Genomic DNA, 23,283 nt, shown 5'->3' with positions numbered 1-23,283 from the left:
ATGAGCGGGGCGGCGGCGGCGAAGAGCGAGAAGCTGGACGAGGCTCAGGCGCTCGCCCGCAGCTGCGCGGGCAGACCCGACTTCCAGCCCTGCGACGGGCTCTCGCTCTGCGCCACCCACAGCCACGGCCGCTGCTTCCGCCTGCACTGGTGCTGCCACCTGGGATGGTGTCACTGTGAGTGAGGGGGCGAGGGAGCGGGCGGGGGGCGCGCGATCCCGGCTGTCCCGAATGTCCTGTCGGTCCCCGCGCACTGCTTCACCGCCCGTCCCGTCCCGTCCCGTCCCGTCCGGCCCCGGAGCTGTCCGTGCCCCAGTGGGACCCTTACCTCGGGCGCTGCTCCCGTAGGGGCGGCAGCGGCGATGCCCGGAGAGTTCTCTCGGGGCCTGGAGTCCCAGTGCCCCTCGCCCCTGTGAGCCGGGCGGAGGGTGGACTATGCATTTGGCTGTGCATCGCTGTCCTTCGCACTCACCACTTCATTCTCGGTGCTAATGGTTTTCTTTTTACAGGCATAAACCCCTTTGAGCAGAGGTAACTGCTTTAGGCTATATATAGCAGATAGCTTCAAAATCCAGTATTGAGCCAACTCTGGTGAAAAGGCGCCCAATGACTTTCATGTCGGTATTCAAGATCCTGATGTATCTAATCATGGAGGCTGAGATTGAACTGTGGATGTCCAAACATAGTTTGATGAATAATTAATCACGTAGAGCCTTGAAGAGCAGGCTTTCCCAGCAGCGTGTTGATGCGAGGTCAGGAAATGGTGATGGAGCAATGTACTTGGGTCATGCTGTGTTCTGGAGATCTTAAAGCTTGGATGGTCAAGGTTAACACTGGACCCTTATGTGAGGGTTATTTGGTAACATCCCTCACATCCCATTCTCTTTTTAAATCCATTGCCGTTGCCATCTCTCTTTGCAATTTAGTCACCTTCACGACTTCCCCTTCACATGCACTTTTTGCAAATTTTGTTTCAAAGGGAAAAGTGGCTGCCCCAAAAGCCAGCTTTTGTTTGGATGCAAGCTTCTATATCAATTAAATATGCATTTCAGGAATTTTGCCTTGACTTGGGATTTATTTGAAAGCAGTTCAGGACAAAAGGTTTTCTTCTGTCTCTTCCCTGAGTAGTGTGTGGCACAACTGGCTGTGTGAGAAGGTGCCACAGTCACCTGTTGCACAGCGACAGGGGTGTCTCACTGGTGTTTCATCAATAACACAAAGGCCCTCAAGTTACGACCTAGATTCTTCCCAACACTTCCCTAGTCTCAGTTATTTGTGGCCACCATCAAGACAGAAAAGCTTATGCACACTCTGGAGTACAGGATCAGAGCTCAAAGTGGTGCTTATAAGCTGGAGATGTTACTCAAAATCATCTGGGAATGGTCCTGGGATAGGGAAGTCAAAGATGGAACTGGGAACACCTGGAGAAGTAATTGCAGAGAGGGATCTGGGGATTAGGATGGATCACAAACTGCCTGTGCGTCAGCAGTGGGAAGTCTGTGTGGCAGAAAAGCCAAACCCAGCACCCCAGCCTTGGCTTTGGGATGCATTACCAAATGGAGCATGGCAAGTGTGCAATTTAATTAGTCTCTTCAGCTCAGTGATGAGGAAACCAGGCTGATGGGCTGAGCTTTGAGCGTTGCACTTTGTAGAGCTGTAGGAGAACTGGGGAGGAGATCACAGACACCAGCTTAGAAAAATTAGCTTTACAAGGGGGTGCAAAAATAAGGGCTGATTGGGCTGTAAAAGATTGAAGGAGGGAGAAAGGAAGGGAGGAAGGAGGAAGGGATGATGAGCTTTGCAAAGTGTAAGGTAGCCTTGCAGAGCAGCTGTGTTCAAGTCCTTCTCTGCACAGACATGGCAGATAACCAGGTATCTCTTACTTGTGACAAGGAGAGTTTAGGTTTGGATATGGGAAAATATCATAACTAGAAAGAGAAATGCAGCAGGGGAACAGAGTACTTGAGAAGGTGAGAAGCTTCAGGGAAGGCTTAGACTGGTGTCCCGTAGGCGTTACATGGAGCTGCTTCCCTCTTGGAAAGACCACTTGAGATCCCATCTGACCCTTTGCTTTTGTGTGGCAATTAAAAAATTTAAAAATAGTTATAGCATTTTAAGAAGTACAGACTTCCTTCTCAATTCCTCCTTTATGGCTGAGGAAAAGTTAAGATACTTTTGCCTCATGAAATCAGGATTTTAAATGGAAGATTTTAAAGGAAGTCACACACTTCATTGCCTTGTTTAATCTTCTGAAAGCCATGGTGAAGCGTGCTCCCTTCTTGCTCCTCATTTCCTAATGCAAATTTCAAAGCTAAGGATATCTTTGTATCCTGCTCCTGTGGAATGAGTTGAGTTGGACTTAAAAGGGGTAAGAATGAGGTCTATAATGGGAAATTGTATAGAGGTCAGAGATGTAATTAAACAGCATTGGGAGATACCTTGCATAAACACACTGCTGTAATACTGACTTGGGAATCCTCAGAGGGTTCTTGAAAGTGCTTTTTTGTGACTCTTAAGAGCTTTATTGGGTAACAGGAACAATTAAAAGGGCCATTGAAGTATTATTTTCCATCAGTGGCCAAGGTCCTGGAGAATGTCAACTCAGTTAAAGTGCACTTACGCTGAAAAATTACAAAAACTCACCATGCCATGATGAGTAGATTGTCTCCTCATGTGTATTCAGGATCACATCTGCTTACTTCAGTGACAGGAGCAATTTAGCGTTGCAGAGCCACTTGGCTACGGAAGGAATAATTGAGAAAGAAGCCAGTCTGAATTCCCCAAAGCCATTGTGGTTGGCATGCTCGGAAGTGAGCAGCACCGTAGGCGCTCTCTTTACCTCAGATGTTTCTGTGTCCATAAAATGGCAATAATAGCTGCCAGGGAGATCAGAGATTGTTTGGTGTGTCCAAACAGCTCTGACAGCCTCAGCTGCCCTGCCTGCCTGTAGGACTTCTGTGTCTAAGCCTGGAGTTTATTTTAGGTCCTTTTCAGTCTGTTTCGGGCTCAGTCGTGAGCAGGTTTCCCAGTGTGGTGTTTCTCTAATGCGCTCCTGTGTGTGGGGAGCTCTGAACCCAGGTACAGCCTCCAAAAGAGGTGCATGAAAAGCGTGCAGGATGGGTGTGCCTGGGGAGGCTGGGATGGGAGGCTGCTGCCGTAGCTGTCCTCAACCCTGCTCCCCTGGGTACTGCCAGGAGGCTGTGCCACTCCAGTCTCCACATGGAAGCAGGATGAGGGCTCAAGCCTCAGAGTCCTTTTCCCAGCAGGGAAGGTGTTGGCCCAGGAGGTGTTTTTTGACTTCAGCCTCTGTGTTTGTCCCACTACACGTTTCTCCTGCTTGCTCTGTGCCCTGCATACGTTCCTTTCGCCAGGGTGGCAGGCCCCTGTTCACTTTCCTCCCTTCCCCTCTGACAGCCTTGCAAGGTTTTGTTTATTAGATGCAAGCTGAGAGCCTTAAATTACTCTGATCTACTTTTTCCAGGGCCATAGAAAACATGCCAGAGGCAGGTCTGCAGCAAGGTGCCTGGTTCCCTTTCCTCACCTCGGGATTTCCACTGCAGCTGTGATTTGCACTGATGCTGGCTGTGAGGCTGCTGGCTCTGAGGTGATACCTGCTTATGTCAGAAAGGATCAGGTCCTCGGGGCTGTATGTGTCCTGACCTGACAGCAGGACTTTGACTGCACTTTGCTAATTTTACTTACTAAGAATCAACTGTGAGAGAAGGCATCATGCTTGATACAATTAAGAGCATTCTCTTGCAACTGGATTCATTTGTAATCTGAATATCTTGCATTCTGTTAAACACCCTGCAAACCCCTTGGTACATTATGCTGCAATTATCAATAATACATGATGAATCGTGGTTCCACAGCAGTTGCATCAATGGACAGTAATTGTGCCACCTTGTATTAGCCTTTCTACGATTTTTTCACCCCTGATTCAGCATCAAAAGAGCAGGCTTTTAGCTCTTTAAAGCCTCTTGCATATCTTATATAGAAAATTAAATGTAGAAAATAAATTTCCATTTCACCACTTTTACAGGTTCAGCTGTTTGGAACCTTTACAAGAAAACAAACCAAGCATGGGGAAAGTGCGAGATCTCTGTCGGGTGGCCAGGAAGAGAACAGTTACCAGGCTTAGGCAAGGAACAAGATGGTGGTGGAAGGAAAGGTTTTTAAAAATACACCTGGCTCCCCCAGCCCTGCAGTTTGCTAGGTGGTGGATAGCACTTGCAGGTGTGCCTTGTATTAGTTTCCTACTCCCTGGCATACGTCACAAATCATGGCACTGTTCAGCTGGAGTTTGCAGCCAGACCTGGCAGGTTCTGCATGAGGTCAGGCAGGCCTGGCAAGAGATCAAGGAGCTGTCATTTTTCAGCCAAGAGGAGAAAATGGGTTTGTGTGATGGGTGGCATGCCATAAAGGGCATGTATTTTCGGGGTGGTTTCAGGGAGAAGGGCTTCTCTGAATTGTGCCATGCTAGCAATATTCTGGGAATGTAGAGCTAGAGTATGTTTACATTTGTTTTTCACCTGAACAGGCAGGCCAGGGTTTCTCTTGGCTCTCAGAGCTACATTCCTTTCTCCCAGTGTCTGAGGGCACCCTGCAGAGGCACAGTCCCTGTGGCTGGGGTACCATCAGTCCCAGCGGTGTGCTGGACAGAGGAGGGGTTATCCCTTCTCCATTGCCCACAGCTGCAGCCAGGGAGCGAGGCAAATCAGCACAGTCACTGCACCTGGGTGTGCTCTGAGCCAGTACTGCTCCTCACATTCTTCTCTGCTTGAATCACCAGTGGTTTTCTTTTATAACATTTTAAAATGAAAGCATTTGTTGTCTGTCGCACAAAGCCGGTGAAAGTTCTCTGTCAAGGCCATCCTGGATTAAACCTCTTTCAGGGAGAAAGGTGTGATATGTGTTCATGGCAGCTCCTGCCTGCTCTCTGGCAGGTACACACCTGGCCCAGGTACAGGCATTTTCCCCTTTCACACAGTGATGTGTGCCGCATTTCAATATCTCTGTACACACCAGCAGCATTTCCAAGGTGTCTCCCCCTCTCCAGTGACAGAAGCCATCAGCAGGGGATCTCACAGTCTCCCAAGCCCATGTAATTATTCTGACCCCAGTCTGCCTGTGAGAATCAGTGAGGGAGCCATGCTTTCCTGTGACAGAGCTGGTAAGAGAGCTGAGATGGAATGGGAGGAATTCAGGTGCATCCTCATAGGGCTTGGGCATCTAAAGAGGAGCTGTGCCTGCCTGCAGCCAGTGTCTATCAGTCCCTGCTTGTTAGAGGAGCAGCCACAGCCCTGGGGTGCTCTGCAGCACAGCATACACTGTACATCTCCAAAAGCCTTCCTCTCACTCCAGTGGGTTTTCCTTATGTTGGTTTTTGGTAGCTGCAAAACTCGTTTCCACATCCAGGAAAGAGCAGAAGGGACGCAGTGCTCCAGTGCTCTGTGTGTCCCTGTCTGCAGATGGTGATGGGGACTGGAAGCAGGCAGCCTGGCAGTGCTGATGGCAACTTAAATTTCCAGCAGTACTGTTCCACAGGGCAAAACTATATCCTGATGATGAATTTGTTAGATAAACAGGGAAAGGGAGTTGTAGCATGCTTGTCTGAAAGTCTGAGTATTTGGAGGAGCTCATACATTTTTCTTCATGGAAAATTCTTGTCTAAAGCGGAATGGAGCCATGGGGCTAGGAGCATTAGGGCTGAGAATTCCCAGAAAACACAGCTCTCCTCTCTAGAGGAAGAATGACCACAAATCCTGGGACAAATAGGCATTTTTAATTTACTTCTGATCTGAAAAGGATTTGAACATTCATCCTGTTAAGTCCATGTATCCACACAGAATGTTTGTGCACGGAGCAAGGCATTATGCTGAGTGCCAGGCAGAAGCTGCAGAAAGGTGGATGTTGCAGCTTGTAATGGGAAAAGACTTTTAATGAGGATTTGTTGCCTGTGGCTGTGCAAGATCTTCTCTTCACCTGTATTTTGAAGAGCTATGATATTCCAGCTTCGTTTCACTAAGCTGTACACAACCAAGGAAAGAATGTCAGCTTAATTTATTCTGAAGTGTTACTCTGAGGGAAAACACTGCCAGTTTTTATGGGTGCAGCATCCCAGACCTGGATGGGATTTTGGGCCTCAGGTTTTAGTTATAATCTGGAAATCACAGTATGAATGTACCATTGATAAGACAACCCACATGTGTCAATTCCTTGTACTCTGTGGAAATGTCTGCACCTCTGGAAGAACGTGCTGGCATTCATTTTGAATCCTTACTATAATGTTTAGAGACATGTTAATAACATGTTCTGTTACCATTAACAAAGGCCCGGGTATCACTTAGCAGAACTAGACCACAGGAAAATCTGAATTCAGGCTACTTGCTTCATGTGTCTCATAGGACTAACTCTTGTACAGTTCATGTGTGATGGAACAGAAATCACTGCACTTCTTTCTCCAAAAGTCTAAGAAAAAGACACCTATGTACCAAAACACTTCCTGCTAGTCAGAAACTCTTTGGCATGCATGACTATGAGGTTGTTTTGTAAGCTGTCCACCTGAGAGGCATAATTCACAAAGAATTTTATCAGCTTACTCCAAACTCAGTGATCTGCTGGTAAGAGCCTCTGATAGAGGCAGGTAACTGACACCTTTCCTCTGTGGTTGTATGAAGGGTTAAGTGCTGGTTTTGTGAAGCCTGAAGACAAGGCTAGGGATGTTTCCTACCAGAAGCAAGTACTTCTGAAGAAAAAGTTCATTAATCTTGTGTCTTGTCAGCTGGTGGGTTTGTCTGTGAATTCAGGGTATCCTGAACCTTGCACGGTGAGGGCTGGGCCTGTGCTCCTGCTCAGAGGGCTTCCTGCTGGTGAGAGGCTGCTGGCACTTTTGTCTCTGCAGAGGAACAGCCTAAAGATAAAATCTGCATGGAGCAAAGTGCCTGTGGTGAGCGTGTGGCTTCCTTCCTGGACTCCGCAGGTGAGGGAATCTGTTTGCCAGCCTGGATCTGCGAGCCTGCTTAATGCCAGTGCCCGATACAAAAGTGCCTGCTGTCACATCATCCTTCCTTCTGTGGTTCTTGATGGATGTTTCATGGGTCTTAAACGACAGCCTGTGGTCACAGCCTTGCATTGTCCCATGAGACTGAGTCACAAGATTGTCCTCGCTGTGCCTTCCATCCTGCAGGTCTGCAGAGCTGGCACTGCTCAGGTCTGCTGGGAGCACTGAAGAGGTCCCTCAGGTGCTTGGCACAGGACCTCCAATTTCCTGGCAGCACCTGTGTGCTCATCAAGAACACATTTTGTCACCACTGGTGTTGTTGCAACCAGCAGAGTTGGGCTTGTAGAGCAGGGGCATCTTGGGGTGTTCTTATGTAATGGCTCTCAATTTAACCAGTGCTCTACACTTCATGACTCACTGCTAGTCTTGGTCACTTATTTCTGCACACTGCTGTGGCACTACTAGAAATTTGTGTTTCTATAAAGAATAAAAAGCAAAATGCTTTACTCACAAACAGTATAAGATGTTCCCCAATTCTCGAGAGCTGTGACAGTGTAGGCTTAGCTGCTGATGGATGGCAGAAGCTTATACTAATGCAAAAGCTGTTTGACACTAGATTGGATTCCAGGTACAGCATCTCTCTCTCTGCATATAAAGTGACCCTGGCTTAATGTGTTGTGGTTTTTCTTCCAGCACCTCCATGAATTTATCTGCCCACAAGATACAGAGTATGTTTTCATAATGGCTTTGATTCTTCCACTAATCAATTTTTATGTAGTGACTGATCACAGAACTCAAGAAGTGCAGTTCGTGCAATTTGGAGGTGTTTTTGCCAATAGTTGAGTATATTCACATAGATGGAAATCAAAAACCTACTGGGAAAATGAAAACTGATTGCTTGGCAACTAGGCCTTGTTTTTAACATAGCCATACTTTAATTTAGGCCATGTAACAGTTGGAATTTATATGTAACCTACGTTGTAAAACAATTTCAGCAAGAGGCATGCATTTGTATTCTTGTTCTCAGTGCTGGCTGCGGAGCTCGAGAGCCCACACGTCTGCTCTCGAAGCTGCTTGTTTGGCTGTGTGCTTGCACCCAGCCCTGAAATCACTCCCTGCTGTGCCCAGTCCTGTGCCAGGCTCTGTCTGTCCCTCTCCCTGCCACACATGACGCTGGTGGACACCTGTAACTGTTGCAGGCAGGGTGCCTGGCTGTTCCACCCTTCGGAGCTGCCTGGTTGGATTTCAGTGCTTTTTCGAGCCTGAGCCCCACTCCAGGTGCTTGCACGCATGCACTCACTCACTCATTCCTCACACCCTTGGTTCCTGGTGAAAGGTTGGGACAGCATCACGTGTGCCAGGGTGGACTGACTAGCTCTTGCAGCCTTCCTGAAGTCCACCAGCTTTAGCCCAGCTGTAGGCAGGGCAGGTGGAAGGAGACACTCACCTTTTGCTTTGTTTTTCTTCCCTGTGCCTTGATCTGCTGCTCCAGGAGCAATTCTCCACAGCTGGTCCTGTGGGATCTTGACTCTCTGGATGTAAGGCTGAAGGTGATGCTCTCACCTCTGCCAGCACTGGCTCATCCTGCCACAGCAGAGAGCTGTTTGTGCTCCCATCTGCACTGTTCAGGTGCTCCGAGTCACTTGCCTGCAGTGGCACTTTGTCACACAATGGCTCAATGTGGGAGAGCAGTCCTTTAAAATCCCCAGAAATGGGTTCTCTAGAGTCTTGTGATAGAAACAGCTTGGTTTGAATGGTGTGTGAATGGAGATGTGCATGAGGCACCAGGAACAGCACTGGGATGAGGGTTAAAAGAGTGTGTTGGGAATAGGGACCCTGTTCCCAGCACTGAAGCTGAAGAACATGGTGTTGTCCAGTCTGAAGGCTCCTGCTCCCACACAGCCACTGCACAGATGATGTGCCAGCAGGAGGTCCTGGGCTCTGGCCACAGGAAGGGATCAGCACAGGTACAGCACAGCCCATGGGCCACTGTTTCTCCCATCAGCCACCAGGAAAACACTGTGGCCACAGAGATGTGTCTATTCCAAGCTGCAAAACCCAATCTCCTGCCCCAGCTGTCCCCTGGGGGTGCAGAGTACAGGTCTTTAGAGAGGACTTTTCCTTCAAGGACCTGGTGAGCTCTTCTGCTTATTTGAGAATTCCCAAGAAAGCATTCCATCATATGCAGAGGCTCAGGGTGCCCCCCCCCCGCAGCACGTACCACACACCTGGAAGACAACTGGATCTTGTGTCTTCAGTCCCTTTGATTTCCAGGCAATGCCATGGTTTTCTGGATAGTTTGACATGAAGCTGTGCTTCTGTTGCTTTGTTTCCCTGTCAGTACACTGCCTGGCTGCATGGAAACCATGGGCTGCTGAAGCTTGAGCAGATGGTGCACAGGGATGGGGTTGTAGAATAAATATTTAGCACTAAGCCATTTTTTGCTATTTTCTCTACTGAATTTTAAAAATATCTAGTGTAACTTGGGGGATATAATTTCTCAGGGGAATGTGTAAGAAGTGGCTGTTCTGGCCTTTGGGGGTGGGTTTGGAAGGGATGCTTGGAAGATTAATATCCTCCAACATGAGGATGAATATCCATGGGTAGTGTTGCCCAGCTGCTGTGCTGGCAGAGGTAACCAGGGCTGTGCCATGCTTTCCATGCCTGTGCTTCCATGTTTTTGGAACCCAGCATGGAGCTGGGGTGAGTAGCACCTGCGATATGGGTGACATTCTGCAGATACTGGAAGGAAAGATCTCCAGAACACACACATGGAATGTGCTGCTGCTCACTGCCTTGTTGGGTGTTAATGCTCTGTTCCCTTACAATGGTTAGTGAGCAAATACAGACCCTTTAGGAGGCTTTATGGCTGCATCTCTCAAGCCTTCAGGGTTGCTTTTTCTTTATGTCCAGTAAATCCTTGTAAGCAATGAGAGTAAAGATCAGGGATGATGGAGGAAGCTCCAGGGTCTGTTTGCATTTAAGCGTTACCTGCTCTTAAACTTGCATGCACAGAAACTCCTCAAAGGCTTAGACAGCTCACAGCATGTACTGTCATGATACTTTCTGTATTTAAAACAGATCAAGACAAAAGCACATTAAAATACAAATTTGATGGGGAAAACTTCCTGATTTTTTCCCCCCCTCTTTGCTGGTTTCCTGTGAAAAGCGTTGAGTCAGGGGCTGGCACAGCTGTCTGGCTGTACAGCAGGGAAGGAACACCTCCACAGGAGAGAGAGAGCTGGCAGCTGTATGGAATTGCTCCTAGGCAGCCACTGCCAAAACATTGCTGGGATGGTTCTTTGTGCTTGGATGGGGTCTGGAACAGGATGGATTCATTAGTGCTCCGATAGAGGCGCTTCTCTTGAGATGGAGCTGTTTGCAGTGATACATTTCTGTTAGGGCAGAGCCTGCCAGCCCTTCCTGCTGCACTTCCAGCCTGCTCAGGTCCTGGTGCGTGGCTGCTTTTTCTGTTGTTCCGTTGCTGAGTTGATTTGTGCCCTTAGAGTTTCTGCTGTGATCCCTTACTGGGCCTTCTAGTTCTGCCAGAATTCCTGCAGCTATGTGGAACGTTCTGTTTGCATTCCCCAGACTAGAAATTTGTTTGAGCAATCTCAGTGCTTTTTCAAAGTTGTCTGGACAAAGTGCAAGGCAGAAGTATCACTTGCACTGAAGTGCTGCATATCTATATATAAGAGGCTTCTTCAAGGTGGACGGTCATTTCAGTTACGCCTTATAACCCATGGCCCAGTCCAGCTCTACTTGAGTCTGTAAATCTGGAAGTGCCTCAGTGTCCTGAAATGTTTTCCATTTCCTCTGGTGGCCCATTCCACATCTTTTGTTCGCCATGCAGCCCATGAGGATTTGCTGGATATGACATGATGTCTATTCCATATATCACGAAGAAGTGCAGACTGGGGTTTTTCACATGTGCCATCTGTAAATGTACTACAGGTTTCTCCTTCCATTTGTTCTCACCCCTCTGGAAAAGTCAGTACTGTGCTCTAAGTGGAGTTTGGAGTTGTGATAATCCTTGGTGAGTATTTATGGGTAGGGCAAGTTTTGTTTGCAGGGGTTTGTTGTTCCAAGCTGTGCATGTTACTGGAGAGAGGAGGAAGAAAGCCAGAGCAGTCCTTTTGTCCACTGTTCAGCTGGCAGGACTGGAAGGTCATGACCCCAGGTAGGTACTCAGCCCAACATCACACTTCCCAATGGAGTTCTACCCTGCTGGGCACAACAACCGGTGTGGTGGGCACCTCCAGCAGGCTGAGGATGCCAAGTGCCCTCCATAAACCTGTCCAGGATGTGCCTTAGTCTGTGAAGGAAGAAAACCCTGCCCTGCCCCAAGGTTCTGCTGTGCCAGCCGTGAATCCCTACCTGGTTCCTTCCCGTGCCCTCAGGCTGGGCTGGTGAACCTGCGCCATCCATTGCCTGGGGGGCCCTGGAAACCCAGGTGGATGTGACAACATTTGTACTGCCCTGGGGCCACTGTGGCAAGGCCAGCAGCAGGGCAGCGCTCCTGCTCGGAGCTGTCACCGCCTGCCAGGCAGCTTCCGTAGGCAGCAGAGTGCTGCCATCCCCGCCGTGCTTCCCCAGCAGCCAGGCTGGGCTCCCCTGCCACACCCAGGAATGCGGAACAAGCGCTGCCAGGAGAGCGCTTGGTTGTTCTCCCTCTCTTGCTGTGAGGAAAGCCACTGCTGGAGAAGCTCATCCCCAAGGTTTCCACACACAGAACAGCTGTGCAGGGAGCTGTCCTTGGAATAATGCAGAACCCCTCTGAGGCAGCGCTGTCTCCTGTCACACATGCATTATGAATGCTTCCTTTGCCTTCACTCCTTCAGAGCGGTGTGGTATTTAATTAGGGGATTTTTATGTTCTTCATAGTGGGACCAATTCCCCTCCCATGTGAGCTGAATTTTTTGGCAGGGTTGTGAGCAGCAATAGCAAAGTCTGGCAGAGCTGGAGTGATAATCCCACTGGACTTCACAAGGGGGGGATCACTGGTGCTGTTACACAGGTGTATGTTCAGGCAGCACCAAGTCACCAGTATTTGGGGACCAGCTCCCCACTGGTGAACAGGACACATCCCTCAACACCCTCACTGGGGCCTGTAGCAGCCATAGATTGTGCCCTGGGGTCACAGCTCCAGCCCCTCTGGAGCATCCACCACAGCCAAAGGCACAGAATTCCACTGGGATCAGAGCCAGTTCACCTTCAGCCCACCTCTGCTTGGGATTTCCACAAATGCTGAGCCCACACAGGAGCAGCTCCTAAGCTGAGCCAGGTCACGTTCAACAGCTGCAAGTAGCAGGTCTCCGATAACCTTGCTGATTTTTGGAGATAGATGAGCTGGCAGATGGGAAGCTGTAGAAATATTTGTTCCAGCAGCTGCAGGGGGAAGAATACATATGAAAAAAGCTTTTATCTTTCAGCTAATAGGTGTCTAAATGCCTTGCATATGAACAAATATCCATGGTATGTATTGCTGACTTAGACTCATAAGATCCACAGCTCTCTCTCACCCTTTTCTGAAGTGCAGTGCAATTCATGGTGTTATTTATTAGGACTAAGTTCTCCTTTTGAGAGGGTAAAATTTGAGAATTTGTTAGGAAAAACCTCTCTCTTGAAAGCTGGACTTTATTTTTCTCCGATATGTCAAGCATGTTAATGGGTGTTAGAGATAAACCAGAATACTGGGATAGAGAGAAGTGGAAAAGAAAATTTTCCAGCCGCACCTCTGCTTATTTCATGGTTATTTGTATTAGCCACAGAAATTGCTGCTCTTTTGTGTCTGTTTGGTGAGGATGCATGCAGACTGCCCAATTAGCAAAAAAAACAGAGAGAAATGACCTCGTGGCTTGTTTCTCAAGGCTTGATTTGGGGTTTTGGAAGCAGGAGGCTCTATAATACAGCTTCCGGTCAATCAGCCACATAGTTCTGGTTATTAGTGCCACAAACATAAAAAAAATTCCAAGTTGCCTCAGTTTGCTGGAGATGTGCAGGTGATGATAGAGCTCCCTGCTCTGCTGGATCCTGCCTTAGCCTGCTGGCAAGCTCACTGGAGGCACAGAGCCAAAGCTTTGGGGAACAGCATCCATCTGATTTGGCAGTAGAAATCCTATTCCTGTGCACAGAGCAACAGGGACATGAGCACTGCCCAGCACTCATTTCCTTGGACATAGTTAAATAGCTGTTCTGTAGTTGTGTGTTGGCTGTAGTGTGTGCCAGGTCCCTGAGGATTTGGTTTGTGTGCTGGCACAAGGGCCAGCAGAAGAAATGGAGAAACAATTGTCCCTTTCTCATTGTGCACAGGCTACTGTCATTTTGAGGGGTCACACAAAGGAGCAGTGTTGGTGGGGGAATAATGCCCTGAGCACGGAGCAGGCTCGGGGGACAAATGGTTAAGTGTAGCCTATAGAGCTGTTTCTGGATCTCTCATTTCATCATCTCACCTGTCAGCCAGTGGCTGTCAAGGACAACCTAGACTTACCATGGCAGTCATTCTGGGAGAGCCTGATTTCACACAGTCACTGTTTCCAGGAGAGGAGCAGGCTCTTGTTTCCCCTAAGCCCTTTTGGTATGGTGGTGGAAGTGGAGAGCCAGAACTGTGACACCTCTTCAAAGCAGCTCTTAAAGTGCACAATAACTTCCCAAACTTCTGCAAATGCAGCAAATTTCTTTTCACAGGATTTGGAGTTTGATTTTTGGATACATGTTTGACAACGTGCAGTATTTTTCCTTGACCACCTTCAGCATAGGCAGTGCTGGGGAAGTGACCCAGGAAACAACTTTGGACGCAGTGCCTTGTGTGGCATCTGTATTTGTGCAGAACACTGTCATTTACAGTGTTCATCAGCACAGCACAGTCACAGAGTTCTTCAGCGACTTGGAATAAATAGGCAATAAGTTTTGAGCTAGTATATTAGATGGGATGGAGCACAATGGGTGCTTAAAGTACTGTTTTATCACAGATTGTTGCCCACTGTTCAGAGTCAGCAAAAATATTGCTGTTGATTTCCACGGGTATTTGATCAGATTGAGATGGAGTATAAGAGAACCTGGGGACTCGTGCTTCTAGAGGCATTTCTAGTGAAAAAGCCTGGCACTTCTGCAAGCTGTAGGGGTGGAGGGCAACCTTATTTCTAATTTCTGCATTTATTTTTCATAGGCTGTATCGTGGCTGTGTTTCCATGTTATGTGGGGTGAGGAGTGGTAAGCAAGGATGGGAGCACAGCATTGTCCATGATTCACTCTGACAGTCCCAGTTCTGAGCACCTGGTCATGTTTAATCTGTTTAAAATTGCCTCTAAAACCAGCTAAGCCTTGACAAACTCATACCAGAATTCTAAAGGAATGTACAAATCAGTTAACATAGAAAATTCTCTGCTGTGTGTTGGCTGGTTCCTGCTTTACCCTGGCAGAGCTTGTCCTTGGAACATGAGGAGCATTTCAACCCCTGTGGGGTCACACAGCCAGGCTCTCACCTCCTGTGCTGAGGGAATGGACACTCCTTGTTCCTGCCCTGAAATTAGTGCCAGCAAGGCAGTCCTGAGACACGCAGGGAGCCGCTGTGTGTGGCTGCACTGGAGAAACAACCAGCTGAGCTCCCAGCAACTCCTTGGCTGACCCAGCCACTGCTGCTCTTCTTTTCCCAAAAGGGGAAAAACAAACATCAAAAAAGTCAAACTTTGCTTTACCATTCCATGCCCATGCTGCAAGCTTCCTTGGCTTAAATACATTGCTTTCTATTCCCAACATCCCTCAGCCTTCTGCCAGCACGTGGTGGCTGCTTTAAGTGGAAAAATGAAGTCCTGTTGTACAGACACCTTTTTTTCTTCATCCTGGTAAAATCTTCACTGGACCCTTCCTTGGACTCTTCAAATAGAGGTGGCATAGAACTGAACTGAAGAAATGTTTTTTTTGCCAGTATTTGGTTTTATTTTATCATTGGTTGTCAAAGGAGCCCACACAGAACCACTCCAAATCTATGGATAAATAGAGCATCATGGTTTCAGGCAAGGGCAGGCTGCACTTCAGTTTCCATGAGCTGAATTTATCAGACACTATCCCAGCCAGCAGCACAGTAATCATTAGCTGTGGGGCTTTGCAAGGCAGTGGCATATTTAATGTTCACTAATTTCACAGAAGGACTTCTGGGAAGCAACAGATGGCAGGAAGCTGTGGGCTGCTGCTGTGGCTGTGAGGGTAAGGAGCTTCCTTGGGAAGTTCTGTCCACAAGATTTGAGGGATCCCATTGGTCAGAGACCACCAGAATCAAGGATCTATGCTGGAGGAGTGAGAGCTGTGCTCTGCCTGTGGCTGCTGGATGCCAGCACTCATCCCTCTGAGTCACAGCAGGTTTAGGAGCTACACAATGGTAAAGAGATGGCAAGTGGAGAGGATGGCTTTGTGCTTTCTGTCATCCAGCCGTAAGCAGACAGGAGAAAAGCTTGAGTAGTTGTCACTGAGCTTTCCCCGTGGCTCTGTTAACAATTGCCACTGCACAGATCGTAGGGAGAAAACACTGGATGAGGTATTCGAGGGGAGCTGGTCAAAGCTATTCACACACTTCCCTCTGCTGCCAGCTCTGTCTGCGCTCTCCTCCCGTGGCAGCCGGGTGGGCTTTCCCCTCGTCGTGCCTGGAACTTCTCCTGCTCTCCAGAGCTCTTCCTGTGGTTCTGTGGCCTTTCTGCTGTGCTCCCTGTCCTTGGGCTACGGAGGTTGGAAGTCCCAGCCGACTTTCACATGCTCCGTGTCCCTTCCAACAGCACTGCGGGGTGGGAAAAGCCTTCCCGGCGCTCGAGGTTGCCGGTGACGCGCTGGAGCTGGCAGAGCACAGGCTGTGCGTGGGCCCCGGAGCGCCGGCATCGCCGACAGAGCTCTTCCCAGGGCTGCGAGGGATTCCCAGCCTCGGAGAGGGGATTTTCTACTGTAGAGAGGCTTTGCAGGGGGAGCGAGCCCTTCCCTGGGGCTTGCAGCGTCCTGGTCTAGTCGGAGGTGTCCCTGCCCACAGCAGGAGGATTGGAACTCCGTGATCTTTAAGGTCCTTCCCAACGTGAGCCATTCTGCAATGCCCCAAAGGAATGGGGAATTCAGGGGGAAAGGCTGCGTCTACCTCTGAGCTGGGAACACACGAGCACTCAGCCTTCTTTAATGCAGGAGCCCCTCACCTGGAGAGCTCCAAGCACCCACGAAGCCCCTCCATGCTTTGATATATTTGCTGCCTGCGCAAAGCAGGATGTGCAGCGCGTGCAGCAGAACTTCCTACAGCCCCACCCCTCACAAGGCTTCTGGAAATATGTGCTTTCCCAGCGGATGAGCCCCTGGGGAGACATGAATCTTTCAGAGGCTTCATGCAAATAAAATGCAGCATTTTAGAGTCTTAGGCATAGCCTCGGGTTTCTCGGTTTTTCCTGACATAGTCCCAATTTTCTGCTCTCTTATTTATTTCTGTTAGTGAAGATGTTCAGTTCACACTTTGTTCTGCTCAATATAACCAACATAATCCTATTTTCTTACTACTTAACCGGATAATCGAGATGCCAAAAGCATTTCTATAGCTTGGAAATTCTCTTATTTTCTGCCTTAAAATTCTAATTGTAGTCATGTATGAACTTCTGGTTTATTATATGGAAAAACACGATTTAGTCCCCAGAAACAAAGAGCATGGAATCACAAGCAAGGAGACACACACTGGAATAATAATAATATAATAAAATTTTGATCATTGTAGCAAAGATGTAAGCTAGAACTTACATGTTACGTTCAGTGGAAGGAAAAAAGCCTCTGAGAATCTTGTCAGTTTTCTTTCTCCTAGAAGGTGGGGTGGGCAGACCTAGCATCTTTCCCGCTTCTTGGCTGTGGAGTTGTGCCCCTGGAGTAAATTCTCCAGAGTTAGTAATATCCTACAGCTGTCCTCAAGGCAGGGACAGGGAGGGGAGCAGCACTGGGGTACAGGAGGTTGTGGTTACCTGCAGCATTCTGTGTCAGAGGATCCATACCTGGAGAGGCCACGAGAGAAGTAGCAGCTGCTGCCAGCAGGGAACTGTTGGGGTGTCCAAGAGTGCCAACATCACCGCTTCTGTAGAAACTCCAAGACAACAACCTTTAAACGCTGCTCCTCTGTGTCCCCACAGGTAAATACGTCTACCAGCCCATGACCCCCGTGGAGCAGCTCCCCAGCACCGAGATCCCCGTCCGCCCCCGGGAGCCCCCCAACACCATCCAGATCTCGGTGTCGCTCACCGAGCACTTCCTCAAGTTCGCTCCCGCGTTCCAGCCGCCGCTGCCGCCCGAGGCGCCGCAGTTCTGCACCATCGCCGACCTGTTCATCGACAACTACCGCGTCAAGTGCATCAACGGCAAGATGTGCTACGTGCAGCGCCAGCCGCCCGCCCCGCACAGGGCAAAGCCCGATGACGGCTCCGTCCGCAATGCCTTAATCGCAAAGGAGAGCGATACACCAAAAACAGAGCACTGCTCGTCCCCCTCCAGCTCTGAGGACTCCGGCATCAACGCGGTGGGGGTTCACTACATGGAGTCGTGTGATGAGGACACGGAGGGGGTGGCCGAGCTGAGCTCAGAGGAAGATTACAGCCCGGATAGCAGCTGGGAGCCGGACGAATGCCCGCTCCTGTCGCCCTCGCAGTGCGAGATGGAAGTGATTGAGACTATAGAAACCACTGTGTGACCACACAAGTCGGCATCGGCTCAGTCCACTTCTTTCTCAGTAATGTTGCTTTTGTAGTATTTCTATTTTCTGTTTTTTCTGACAATCCCTTTTTTCCGGTGCACTTGATATTTCAGATTCCTGTCATGGGAGTGTGGTCACAGGACTTACATATGGTGAACTAGCAGCAGCCTGAGCAATTTTAACACGTTCTCAGCCTGATCAGCTCTCCCACGTCTGCACGTAAGGTAGTGACAAATCTTAAGACTTTTCTAGCAGAAATAGGCCCTTTTGTTGGTCTGGGTTACCCCACACACTTCTCACACGAGGACGTGCCACTTGAGATGTTTCCACCCGTCGGGTTGTTGGCAGGGGTCCCTCAGAGCATGGGGGGTGCACGCCTGGAGCAGCAAACTGAGGTGCCCTTAGATTTTCTCAAACAGCTACACGAGGCTCCTCCCATCTCTCTGTCCTGGCGCCTTGTCCAGCCTCTTCCCTAGTGCTGGTGCAACCCTTCTCCCAGGCTGTCGGCACCACGCTTCCAGCAGGTTGAAATGGCAGGCTAGAGAATGCACAAAGTGCCTCCAACTTTTCTCCAGGCTATGCACCGAGCAGCTGCTGAGGTAGGCCAGGCTCTGAAATCTCCTGAGAAGGCAGGTCTTGCTCTGGAGGGGGATGATTTGCCTGAATCCAGCTGGTCCCTTTTCTCTGCCTGGATCTTGGGAAGGGGGGCAGGAGGGGGAGCAGGAAGAGGGTGGGGCATGGCCATCTAACCAATACCACACTGGACTGGGGAGTACCAGGACAGGCGAAGGAAGCGACTACCTCCGAACACCCGCCCTCGGCTCCGCCTCTGCCTCCTCCTGGGCTCTTTGGTGCCAGACACTCAGGACCAAATGGCCTCAGGGCTTACATTTGCCTGAAGATTAACAAAGTTTAAACATAAAGAATTTTACCAGCCACACCACTGTGTCGGCAGAGCTTGGGGACGGCATGGAGATGCCCCTGGGAGGTGGCCCAGGGGCTCCGTGGCACATGAGGTCATTAAAATACAGCCTAAGGTCATCCTAGTGGAGAGAGGAGGCTTCGGCTCCTGCTCAGTCACTCCCAGTTCAGGAGCAAGTTCGGAGCAGGGGTCCCTCACCCAGCTGGTAGTGGAGCTGTCTCACAGGAGGTTGAGTTTCAGCCCCGCTAAAAGGAAACAAAAATGTCGCTCAGATTCCAGGCAGCTCCCTGGAGCTGGAGCCGGTAACTCCTGTGTTCCTGCAGTGTTACTGCCATTCTTTGTGTAGTTGTTGTTTGCGTTTCAGAGATCCCTGGTGAATCCAAGGCTGTATAAACGTGTACAGTTAGTGACTGATCCTAGATTATAGTCTGTGGTAGAGGATGGCTCATCTCTCACTGTTTCCTGACAATGTATTCCCAATTTTATACACTTTGTAATCAGTATCTTTAGAAGACATTTAGGCAACAGTGTGTGTCTGTGCACATACGCGTGTCTAGGAGTTTCCATGGGTGGATATAAAGTAATGCTGTACTTTTTAGACTTTCAGACAAAAATAATAGGTTTTATAGTTTTGATTACTTACATAAAAATGTGCAATGATTGTGAAATGAGGAACTTGGGCCATTGCATGAACGGATACATTCTCACAAGGCACCTGAAAATACTCTGATTTTCTGAGGGCATTTAAACAAAGGCTGTAGTAAAACTAAATAGGATTTATTTTGATTTTAAGGGCGGGATTGTCTTTCTTGGCTAACTATGGTTTCTAACAACATTTTTGGTGTCTTTGGACCATTCAGACACGTTCCATAGCTAGAAGGAAACATTATGTATAAACCTACAGCATTTATTCATATTTAACCTTTCAATTGTAACCTGAGTGGAGAGCTGAACTAGCTTACTCTCATGCCTGGCCTCTGAGCTTTCCTCCCAGACAGGGGAAGGCTCTTCTTCCCCTGGGAATGGCTTCTCCTTCCCAGGCAGGATGGGTGGGCTGGTGCAGAACAGCCTTTCCCAAGGGCAGGGAGCTCCTCTCCAGTTCTCCCTGGGGCACCAAGGGCAGGGAAGGTGAGCAGGACCCCCCCGCCCAGCACAGCTCACCTTGTTTGCAGGCAAGCAGAAGCCACAGCCCCGCCTGGGCACTGGCTGGGAGCGTGGTGACCTCGGGGGGTGCTGGTGGCAGAGACTCCACAGGGCCCACAGGGTCCTGTCCCCGTCAGGAGTCAGGATCCATTCTTCCTTAACTGTAAGTAATTAGCAATACCCACAAGCTGTGAGTGTCTCCTACCCAGGATTTGTTCAGATGTCTTAAGCACAATAAGCTGCCTCTTCCTTCCGTTGTTCCTGGAAAATGTCAGCGGCGCTCTGGGGAGTGCCGGGGCTGCTGGAGAGAGCTCGGGCAGGGCCCAGCCGCGGGGATCTCCTGCTCCACCACACACCCGGCTCCAGAACGCTCCCACGGAGAACGGGGCTCCTTTGCACAAACACGGGGGTGGCCGTGTTGTTGCAGCCATGCCCTGAGCTGGCTGCTCCCCCTGCCAGGGAGAGGTGTGTGTATATTTCCTCTTGAATAAAATACTAAACAACTGGCCTTCTGCTTGTCCTAACTGCCCGTGTGCTTTCCATGCTAGAAAGAAGCATTCCAGGACTTCCAGCAAAGGAAGAGCTGCTCACAGCTTCAGATGCCAACCCCTGACACAGCCCCAGAGCCAGGCAGACAAGGGGAATAACCAAGGGGAGCACACCAGGCCCTAGTGAGTGCTGGGGCTGGTGAGCAGCCTCATGGCCCAGCTTTGACTCACCTGGAAAGAGCTGCCCCAGCTGATGTGGCCAAATTCAGCTCCCTGACTTACCTGGGCAGGTGTGGCTGCAGGCTGGACACATCCCATGGTAGTTCTGCTCATGGACAGGAGATGAGCACACAAGGCACCTCAGGCCCCAGGGTACTGGCTCTGCTCCTGCCCAGGTGATTCCTGGTGCTTCTGTGTTCCTTGGAGGCAGCCGTGCTGCTCCATAATCCTTCCATTCTGTATGAGCTCTGCACAGATCAGCCACAGGAGCTCTGTGTGCAGGGAGAGCAACACCTATCTAGTGCTGTGCTCTGGGAGGAGCTGGGACCCAAAGGGCACCCCAAAACATCCAAGTGCCAGTGCTAAAATGAGCAGGGGGAAGAGGAATGTGTGACAACACAGAAACCCCATCAACACTGGGTTGAGGTGCTGAGAACAAAGTGCTAAAGGTTCTGTGATCATCAGTGCCCATCACACCCACCCTCTACCCTTTGCAGCCCCCAAGGGCCTGAGGCACCTTTTCTACACACACACTCCTCCCACCACCCACACAGGTAGAACGAGGTGAGAGGGGAGGCTTGAGCTTCACCCACAGGCAGAAGATGTATCTTTCTCTTACCAGCAGCCCACTCAGAAGTGCAGAAGTTACACAGGGAAGTTCAACCAAGGGCCTCTTTAATGGGTTGGTAGAACACAGCATGTGCAGGTCAGTTTGTTCACACAGGTGTCATTTCCTGCATTCTTAAGCCTTCTCCAGATTTGCCCATTCTGTGCCCTCAGACCCCATGGCTACTGCCATGAAACAGCAGGGCCAGGCCTTGCCAGAACAGCTGCTTTTGGCAAAACAGAGAACTAAGGTGTGGCCCCCAGATGCAGAACCAACACAGCACAGCACAGGGACACAGGGTCTCTGGACACAGGACAGGCTCCTCCAGTGGGGCAGAGCTGATTTGGTTACTTGGAAAAGCTCCTGCTGCTGCCATGAGCCCCTGGGTCAGCACAGACAGCCCTCCCTGTGCTTCAGCATGCTGGGGTTTGTCCAAGAGTTCCAGCTTCCAGCCCAGCTGCCCCACATATGCCAAAGCAGAGCTGGGGCATCACCCAGGTATGACCCACCAGCACCCAACGAAGGTCAGCCCAGAGGGTTCTGGGAAAGATGGTGTGGGGGAAAAATCCCATGTTGTGGTGGGAAGGCTTCCCAGCACCACGTCCTGGAAGCAGCCGTGGCCCGGCTGGGGCAGGAGCACTACTCTTCAGCCAGCGGAGGGGGCGTCAGGTGCAGCTGGAAGTTCTCATTCTGGAAGACGCTGCTGGTGGCTGGGTCCCCGTGGGAAACACTGAGCAGCCCGTGCTTGTCACCACTGCCGTGGCTCCCGCGTGCCAGCTCCGTCAGGAGAGCCAGCTGCAAAGAAAACCTCCCTGGTCACCCCAGGAGCATTCCTGCAGGGTACAGAGAGCCCAGGGCGTCACTGTGTCCCTGCTGCATCAAGAGAAGCCTTAAGCCAGCTAAAGCCAAGGCCATGCATGGCATGGAGGGACCCTACAGAGCTCCGTGCAGGTCACCAGTCCTCAACTGAACGACTTCCCAGGGGTCTCTAGGTTGCTTTGGTATCACATAATTGAAAAAAAAAAAACCCAGAAAGAACTGGAAGTGCCAACAACCACAGCCAGAACAGGAGGGAAGGAAAATGCCAGGGACAGAAGAAGCTGCACTTTCCTTGGGACAGCAGGGGCACAGGAGAAGGGAGGGAATATTCTGAGTGACTGCAGTAGCTACAGTGTCTAAAGGGAAACTTAGTCATAAATCCATAGATGACACTTGTCAGGCCCAGCCCCAAAGCCAGAGGCATTCCCTTGCCAGTGACTTCCCCAGCATGGTTGCCTTGCAGTGAAGCACAGCCAAGTGCTAGCACTACACCAAACTCCAGAGAAAAGCCAGAGCAGAGCCCTCGCTTGCCTGTGCCAGTGTCTGGCTTGGCAATGTGAAAAATGCCCAACACCACTTTAAAAGCAGAAGGAAAAACAGGGGTACGTACTCGGGATGTGCCTCGGTTGAGTCGGCAGAGCTGGTCAAAAGCTTGGATTTGCTGAGGATCCAACACAGACTCTGAACTCATCTGAGAAAAAGTAAGAAAGTTACAGAAACCACGCAGAGCAGGCTGTCAAGTTCCTACACACAGAAATTAATTCCTGGGCTGGGAGCAGTCCACAAACTGTTTGGGAGGTCTTTTTAGCCATCTTTCCCTTGGCATGAAGCCACTATGTGCACCCCAGGTTTGGGGGAAAAAGAATTAGTCCTGTTCTTGCCTAAAGGATAGTTACACCCCTGCATCCACAGTGAGTTATTGCTGGGCTCTGTCCCTGATGGCACAGACTGACAGTACTGGGATACCTCTGAGGAAGGAAAAAAGGCATGGGAAAACTCACTCACAGCCAGCTGGGAAGAAAAGTAATGGGCCTCTGTGACCAAGCAGCCTCTCCCAGGCAGCAGCAGCAGCTTCCCCCAGCCCTGTCCCGTGTGCCGGCCCCACCCAGGCCGACCCCGCGCACAGGAACACAGAGAGGACAAAGGCTGTGTGTGCTTGCTACCCCGTGACTCTGCCAAAGACTATTAACAACTGCTGGTATCCTGCAATGGCATCATGAGGTCCCCGCTCTTGTCCTCTGGTGGGGCATTACAGACTGAAAGCTGGGAAATGAGGCGTGGAAAGGGGGAGGCAAAGTGAGTCATACAGCAGTGGCAGCCACATCCCGAGACTATGGCCCTGCTCAGCTGGGGGGTACAAGGCCAAGTGTCCCCCAGCAGTGAGGGACAGC

The 23,283-nt window shown here is 50.0% G+C and overlaps 2 protein-coding genes across 2 annotated transcripts in view; one reads left to right on the top strand and one right to left on the bottom strand.

Annotated features, from left to right (window-relative positions):
* On the top strand, window positions 1–17,691 carry C10H3orf70 (chromosome 10 C3orf70 homolog). Its single transcript, XM_062498811.1, has 2 exons — window positions 1–175; window positions 17,138–17,691. The coding sequence occupies exons 1-2, from the start codon at window positions 1–3 to the stop codon at window positions 17,689–17,691; spliced, it is 729 nt and encodes a 242-aa protein (XP_062354795.1).
* Window positions 17,692–21,131: 3,440 nt separating this feature from the next.
* The window catches only part of VPS8 (VPS8 subunit of CORVET complex), a 66,119-nt gene continuing 63,967 nt past the window's right edge, over window positions 21,132–23,283 (bottom strand). Inside the window, exons 45-46 of the mRNA XM_062499055.1 lie at window positions 22,503–22,583; window positions 21,132–21,868 (exon numbers count right to left, since the gene is read on the bottom strand). Of these exons, the coding sequence (XP_062355039.1) occupies window positions 21,713–21,868; window positions 22,503–22,583 (237 nt within the window). The 3' untranslated portion in view covers window positions 21,132–21,712. The remainder of the gene's footprint in view (window positions 21,869–22,502; window positions 22,584–23,283) is intronic.

Source organism: Cinclus cinclus, chromosome 10 (genome assembly GCF_963662255.1).
Source record: "Cinclus cinclus chromosome 10, bCinCin1.1, whole genome shotgun sequence".
NCBI lineage: Eukaryota > Metazoa > Chordata > Aves > Passeriformes > Cinclidae > Cinclus > Cinclus cinclus.
The sequence above is the reverse complement of the archived record's forward strand: the minus strand, read 5'-3'. Positions and strand labels throughout refer to the sequence as shown.